At 47.4% G+C, this 7852-nt stretch overlaps 1 protein-coding gene across 1 annotated transcript; it reads right to left on the bottom strand.

Annotated features, from left to right (window-relative positions):
* Positions 1 to 5603: 5603 nt before the first annotated feature.
* On the bottom strand, positions 5604 to 6635 carry LOC130480799 (lysophosphatidic acid receptor 6-like). The gene has a single exon (XM_056853422.1). It carries the CDS (start codon positions 6633 to 6635, stop codon positions 5604 to 5606), a length of 1032 nt encoding a protein of 343 aa, XP_056709400.1.
* Positions 6636 to 7852: the final 1217 nt, after the last annotated feature.

Below are 7852 nucleotides of genomic sequence, written 5' to 3'. Positions count from 1 at the left end.
AATGTCTTCCACTGTGGACGTTGGGATTTCTGTACCCTCTGCAGGGGACTCTTTTGTGGCTTCCCCCACCCAGGGCCCAACTCCGGACATAAAGGGAGCAGGACCGAGAAGAATGAAGTTGGGAGAGAAAACGATAATGACCCCGGTGGCCTTGTAAAGGCTGGCGAATGCGCTGGAGCACCAGGTGTTTGTGTGGGCCAATTTGAAACAGACAATGCGCATGGCCAACGTGGTGTAGTGGTTAAGAGCAGTGGTCTGGAGGGGTGGAGTCTGATCTGGAGAACCGGGCTTCATTCTCCACTCCTCCACATGACCGGTGGACGCTGATCCGATGAACCGGGTTGGTTTCTCTACTCCTCCACATGAAGCCAGCTGGGTGCCCTTGGGCTAGTCACAGTTCTCTCAGCCCCACCTACCTCACAGGGTGCCTGTTGTGGGGAGGGGAAGGGAAGGTGATTGTAAGCCGGTTTGATTCTCCCTTAAGTGGTAGAGAAAGTCATCATATAAAAACCAACTCTTCTTCTCCATGGTGGATGGGGGGGGGGAGATCTCTCTCTCTCTCTCTCTCTCTCTCTCTCTCTCTCTCTCTCTCTCTCTCTCTCTCTCTCTCTCTTTCTCTCTCTTTCTCTTTCTTTCTTTCTTTCTTTCTTTCTTTCTTTCTTTCTTTCTTTCTTTCTTTCTTTCTTTCTTTCTTTCTTTCTTTCTTTCTTAAGATAAATGAATGTGTCCTGATAACTACACTCTGAAGATCAAAATAAACAAGGCCCTTATTAATAGTTGGACAAGCAACCCGAGTAATGTTTAATTTGCACAGCAGATAGATGCTTGGTCCTAGCAGTCTAGCCAGCCCTACTCTGCTTCAGCCAAATCAAGAATCTGCCTAGATTTTTTATTTGCTTACTGCATTTATACCCCATTTTCTCTCCAAAGGGGACTGTGAGGAAAATCATCATGGGTAGCCGGGTTAGTCTGTCACTAGCAGTAGAAAAGAGCAAGAGTTCCGTTGCACCTTAAAGACTAACAAAATTTCTGGCAGGGGATGAGCTTTCGTGAGCCACAGCTCACTTCTTCAGATACCTGTGAGGTAAGTCAGGCTGAGAGTGTGACTGGCAACAAGGTCACCCAGCAAGCTTTCATGGCAGAGTGTGGATTCAAACCCGGGTCTCCAAGATCTTACTCTGACACTACACCGTGCTGGCTCTTGGCCCAAGTGTCTATCTAGTCCACCATCCTGCTTCCCACAGTGATCAGCCTGATCCCTCTGGGAAGCCCACAAGCAGTACAAGAAGGTAGCATCCTTCCCCTGTTGTTTACACCTACCCTTCTGTAATCAGTCTGGTGAGATATACTGCCTCTGAACATGGAGATTCCATTTAGCAATCTTAGCCATTGGTAGACCTATCCTCCACAAATATGTGAATTCCCAGCTTTCATTTAAAAAAAGATACAAGAGGAAAGCAACTAGAAACTATTTTTTAACGAAGTTGGGAATTCAGAGAGCCTACGAATCCGATAGTTATAACACTTTAACAATATTCGGTTGCTGACTGGGGGAAAAACCCTCTGGGTGGTGGGGAGAAATGTCTGCAGCAGGATATGGGGTGGGGGGGGGGGGAGGAGGAAGATGTGGATGTGGGCAGGACAAGAGTCAGACTTTCCTGTCCACATGGGGCACCATTCGAGCGTTGTTACAATCTTACCAGCATTGCAGAAGACTCCCCTCTCACAAAGGTTCTGTCCCTGCAACAGTGGTGAACCAGAAACACTGGAACATGTCCTTCTCAGGGGTAGGTACTATAAGGAGAAAAGGGAGAAGATTCTTGGCCCTCTTTTAAGAACATAAGAAAGGCCCTACTGGATCAGACCAAGGCCCATTAAGTCCAGCAGTCTGTTCACACCGGCCAACCAGGTGCCTCTAGGAAGCCCACCAACAAGAAAGAGCACTGGTTATCCTGGCTTTGTTAGAGTTGAAATCCTTCTTAAGGATGGATTTTCTCAGATAATAAAGTTAGTGGCCAAGTTTTTTAGAATAGTATTTAATTATAGGAAATCTAAATAGAAAGGAAAAGTTGTAGAGGGGACTGGTTGTTTAAATTTATATCGTTGACCAGTTTTTAAAGAGAGTAATATTTTGTGTAGTGTTTTAATCAAATATATTGTTTTATACTTCCAGTTTGAGTACACCACGTAACTGCAAACATGTTCTGCTTGGTCTAAAGACCGTAACAATAATAAATAATAATGCCAACATTGCAGCAAAACAGGGTTAGGAAGGACTGATGGAAAGACAGGAACAATCTGAAAGGTGCATAGGAGCACCAAGATGCTAAGGGAAGGCAAGAAGAAAACTTGCTTCACAACAACAAGCCAGGACAAACAGCCTGTATGTATGTGACTTGTGTGTTTCCACAGTGCCTAGACAAACAGCAAACTAACAAGTCACAGGGACCAGACGGTATTCATCCTAGAGTTCTTCAAGAACTCAAATGAGAAATTGTTGAACTTCTAACAAAGATATGTAATATGTCCCTTCGATCAGCCTCTGTACCAGAGGACTGGAGAATGGCCAATGTAACACCCATTTATAAAAAAGGTTCCAGGGGGGACCCAGGAAATTACAGGCCAGTTAGCTTAACGTCTGTTCCGGGTAAATTACTGGAAAGCATTATTAAAGATAGAATTGTCAAGCATATAGGAGGGCAAGGTCTGCTGGGCAAAACCCAACATAGCTTCTGTAAGGGTAGGTCCTGTCTCACTAACCTATTAGAGTTTTTTGAAAGCGTCAATAAGCATGTGGACAGGAATGAGCCTGTGGATATTGTGTATTTGGATTTCCAAAAAGCTTTTGACAAAGTCCCCCACTAAGGCCCTACTGACAAAGACTGCTAAGCAAACTTCATAGTCACGGGATAAGAGGACAAGTCCTCTTATGGATTGAGAGCTGGCTGAAAAATAGGAAGCAGAGAGTAGGAATCAATGGTCAGTTCTCACAATGGCGGGATGTGAGCAGTGGGGTGCCTCAGGGATCTGTGTTGGGACCGGTGCTTTTCAACCTGTTCATCAATGACCTGGAGTTGGGGTTAAACAGTGAAGTAGCCAAGTTTGCAGATGACACCAAATTATTTAGGGTGGTTAAAAAAAAAATCAGACGGTGAAGAGCTCCAGAAGGATCTCTGCATACTGGAAGAATGGGCATTAAAATGGCAAATGAGATTCAATGTGAGTAAGTGTAAAGTGATGCATATTGGGACAAAAAATCCCAACTTCACATATACACTGATGGGATCTGTGCTGGCAGTGACAGACCAAGAAAGGGATCTTGGGGTGGTAATGGATAGCTCAATGAAGATGTCAACCCAGTGTGCGGCTGCTGTAAAAAAGGCAAATTCCATGCTGGCTATAATTAGACGAGGAATAGAGAATAAAACTGCTGATATCATACTTCCCTTGTACAAATCTATGGTGAGACCACACTTGGAATACTGTGTAGAGTTCTTGTCACCTCACCTAAAAAAGGATATTACAGAGCTTGAGAAGGTGCAGAAAAGAGCAACCAAAATGATTAGGGGACTAGAGCAACTGTCCTATCGGGAGCAGTTAAGACACTTAGGGCTGTTTAGCTTGGAAAGAACTATAAACTGGAGGTGTACTGATATATGGCTAGTAATTCCCTAAAGAAATAATCTCAGTACACAGCCACTAATCGTTTCAACATATGCAACTTTACTTAAATACTGTTCCAATATGCACGTTGTGTATGCGTAACACTCTATTCAATAAAGTTCTGAACTGAAAATGGTCTAAACGTGATGTCAATAATAGGCTTTAACCTTCTATACATATACAAAATTCTCCTCCTTATCTTACAAACATTCCAGAACATAAGCCCCCCGGGAGAATAATTCTTAAGACCAGCAGTAAGGTCCACAAAGTCCACAAAGTCCTTGCAGGTGTATTACTCTCCGCCAAGAATCAGGCAGTACAAATCAAAATCGTTCTCAATCGCGGTCAGACCAATCAAGTGATTCAATTCCCGTTACTGCTGGTTGAGAGTAATACACCTGGCGGAGAGTAATACACCTATTATTTTGGGTGCGGTGGAACACAGGCAGGATGGTGCTGCTGCAGTCGTCTTGTTTGTGGGCTTCCTAGAGGCACCTGGTTGGCCACTGTGTGAACAGACTGCTGGACTTGATGGGCCTGGGTCTGATCCAGCAGGGCCTTTCTTATGTTCTTATGTTCTTATGCCTTGAACATGAGAATCAAACAGTGCCGTCTGAAGCAAGTCTACTCAGAATCCCACTTTAGGTCTATTCAGTGGGGCTTGGACCCCAGAAAGCTTCAAGTAATTCTGTAAACATTTAAAGGGGGGAGGGATGTGATCGGTCTGTGAGTGAATTTGCTTCTATTTTAATCCACTCCTATTGCAAAATGGTTTGAGGTAAATATTCTTTAAAAAAAAAGAACAATATGAACTAATTCAGACAAGTTATGAAAAAATTGATCTTTACCAGTTTTTTGGAATAGCAGATTTAATGATAAAATGCAGCCATGTGTAATATTTGATCTGATGAGCTCAAATGTTATATCAAAGCGTTTAAATTTTTAAAAGGCCATACACTTTCCTAGAGCAGCGCTGCTTTGCCTTTTTGTCTTGTTTGATTTTTACTGTAAAAATTGTGTTTCTGACCAGGCAAAGATATCTGAAACACTCTTCCCCCTTTGTTCCATTATCTGACCACATTTCTGTACACCTGTGCATAGGCCTTAATCTCCTGATGTGTGGTTGCTTTGATGTTATCTTTTGAATTCGAAAGAACATTTCTCACCTTCCCCACCCCCCAGCTGAGAGCAGATGCAGAAAGCACAACAAAATACTTTTGCTAGAGAATCCCTTGCCGTGTTTTGATGTGCGGAAATGCCTGACTTTAAAAATAATGGTGGAATTAAAATACACTCTTCCAAGCTATAACTACAGAACAATATAAAAATAAGGAAATGGAAACCTTGGGGAGGAAGGGCTAAAATGCCCTGGTATTAAGAAGAAGAAGAAGAAGAGTTGGTTTTTATATGCCGACTTTCTCTACCACTTAAGGGAGACTCAAACCGGCTTACAATTGCCTTCCCTTCCCCACAACAGACACCCTGTGAGGTAGGTGAGGCTTAGAGAGTTCGGAGAGAACTGTGACTAGCCCAGGGTCACCCAGCTGGTTTTGCGTGTCGGAGTGGGGAAACAAATCCAGTTCACCAGATTAGCCTCCGCCGCTCATGTGGAGGAGTGGGGAATCAAGCCCAGTTCTCCAGATCAGACTCCACTGCTCCAAACCACCGCTCTTAACCCCTACACCATGCTGGCTCTCTGTCTCTTCCTTCAGTCAGGGAGTTGTGCTATCTGTGCCTTTGATGGCAAGGCTCCGGTCACTTTCCTCCAACCAATCCCACACCCACCATGCTGAGCCCCACAGTCATTCTCCTTCCCTCCCTCCCTCCTTCCTGGTCTGACTAGCCTGATTGCTTCAGCTCTCCTTTTCTGCAGTAAGCTCTGCCTTGACCAGCAGGACAGGATCACCCACCTGCTGGCCTCAGAACATCTGGCTGTGTTCTCACTGGCCCGGCCCAGTAGTTGATGCCCCTTCAAAGGCTGGTGCCCCGACGCCTGATGGAGCATCAAAAACAGGAGTGGGCAAGGCAGGCTGGTGCTGTGCCCCCGGGGGCTGGGAGAGCTGCTCTGTCTCGCCAGCATTGTTATTATGGCTGCCCCAACCCTGAAGGAGGTTGTCCATTGTCACCAAGTGCTGAAAGGTCTCTGTGGCAAAGTAATATGCCACAGGGTCCAGAGCGGCATTGGCACAGGCCAGGAGCAGGGCACAGCGGTACACCACATCCCAGTGGTCCTTGTTCAGTGCTTGCACTTGATAGCAAAGCACCACCAAGTGGTAGGGCAGGAAGCAGCCCAGGAAAATGACCACGTTGGTCACCACCATGTGCCGGATCTTGGCGCCGTTGACCAGCTCCATCTGGACAACCATGCTCTGGTTCATGGCCCGCAGCAGGGCGCAAGAGCAAGTCACCATGATGACCAAGGGCACAGCGTAGCCGAGCATCATGGCGCTGCAAATGTGGGGGTTCATGATATACTGAGGGCGGCTGTCAAAGCACAGTGTGTCGTTTTCCCACCCTGTCTTGCGTCCAAGGTAGCAGGGGACAGCACCCAGGACGCTCAGGGTCCACACGCCCGCACAGATGTACTTGGCTTGCTGGCGCAAGGCTCGGGCTCGGGAGTTGAGTGGGAAGCACACCGCCACGCAGCGGTCGCAGCTGATGCAGGTCAGCAGGAAGATGCTGCTGTACATGTTGACCAGGAGTAGCAGCCCAGCCATTTCGCAAACAGTTTGGGTCAGCCGGGGCCTCTTGCTGTAGTAATACACCCTCAGCGGCAAGGATGCCAGCAGCAACAGGTCCGAGGCTGCCAGGTTCTTCATGTAGACGGTGGTGACAGACCGTAGGGCCCCACCGAAGAAGAAGATCCACAGGGCAGCCACGTTCAGGGGGAGGCCCACCACAAAGACCAGCGAGTAGATGCTAGCGAAGGCCACGTCAACCGTACTGCTGTGGTTGGTGCAATTGGCGTTCATCTTGATGCAGGGCACGGCTCGCTTTTGTGGTGTCGCCGGAAGACTACGGATCCTTATCAGCGCCAACTGTCTGCTATCTGCTTCCTTGGGGAAAAGGACGAGGGGAAGTCAGATGCTTTGCTAAGCAAAGTTACAATTTCTGGGGTTAGGCGCTTCCTCTGACAAATATTTCCCATCCCTGATAACATCAGGTTTGGTTAATTATCTCTGCATTCTTGGGGCTTGATCGACTCACTTGGAACCTGGGCAAGTTATAGAACCTGGACCCTGTGCAAACTCCCCAGCTCAAGAGAGGCTTGCTCAGTTGGCGCTCCTGGGGAAATCTCCCTCCTCACCTGAAAACAGATTGCCTGAAAATTAGCAACCTGGGTGCCTTCTGAGCTACCTTGGTACCCTTGAGAGCCAGCATGGTGTAGTGGTTAAGAGCGGCGGACTCTAATCTGGAGAACCAGGTTTGATTCCCCGCTCCTCCACATGAACCCTGCTGGATGACCTTGGGCTGGTCACAGTTCTCTTAGAGCTCTCTCAGCCTCACCTACCTCACACGGTGTCTGTTGTAGGGAGAGGAAGGGAAGGAGATTGTAAGCCGGTTGGATTCTCCTTAAAAGATAGAGAAAATCGGCATATAAAAAACAACGGTTCTCCTTTTGAAAGCACTGTGAGCTGTGCCTCGGAGTCAGATGGGACCTTGCGGCTTTGCAGGGTAAACTCAGCAAGCTGCCGCTGGTCTGTACACCGGCTACCACAGATAATTAGTGGTAAGCTAAACCTTGACAGCCAGGCATAGCTATGCAATCCGATACCTCTCCCAACCTGCTGAAGGGCTTGCACAGTGGGGTGGGGGTGGGAGAATGGAAAGAAGGCAGATCAGCAAGGGACTCAAAAACCACAAACGGAAGCCTTTCTGCAGCACCTTCAAGACAGCTCGGCCTGCTGCATCCTAAACTGAATCCCCGCTGGCTCTTTTGGACCTTGCCCAGAATAATCGGGGAGGGGGAGCTGAGGCAAGGCTGGCAGGAGGGAGACTGGGGTTAGCACCAGAGGGGGCAAGACAGCTTCAAGGCAGTCTCATGCCTGTTCTCCAAGCCTGCATCTGCACATCGCGGAAGATGGTGTTAGCGTTGCACTATAGCAGTTGGACAAGAGAATCCCAGAGGCAAATGATGTCGAGAAATAGCCAATGATGTGCAGACGCCATCCAGCGTTGCCCCTTTGGT

Source organism: Euleptes europaea, chromosome 7 (assembly GCF_029931775.1).
Source record: "Euleptes europaea isolate rEulEur1 chromosome 7, rEulEur1.hap1, whole genome shotgun sequence".
Lineage (NCBI taxonomy): Eukaryota > Metazoa > Chordata > Lepidosauria > Squamata > Sphaerodactylidae > Euleptes > Euleptes europaea.
The sequence above is the reverse complement of the archived record's forward strand: the minus strand, read 5'-3'. Positions and strand labels throughout refer to the sequence as shown.

Coding starts and splice junctions, on each gene's coding strand:
- LOC130480799 (XM_056853422.1), bottom strand. CDS start 6,635: ATGAACGCCAATTGCACCAACCACAGCAGTACGGTTGACGTGGCCTTC.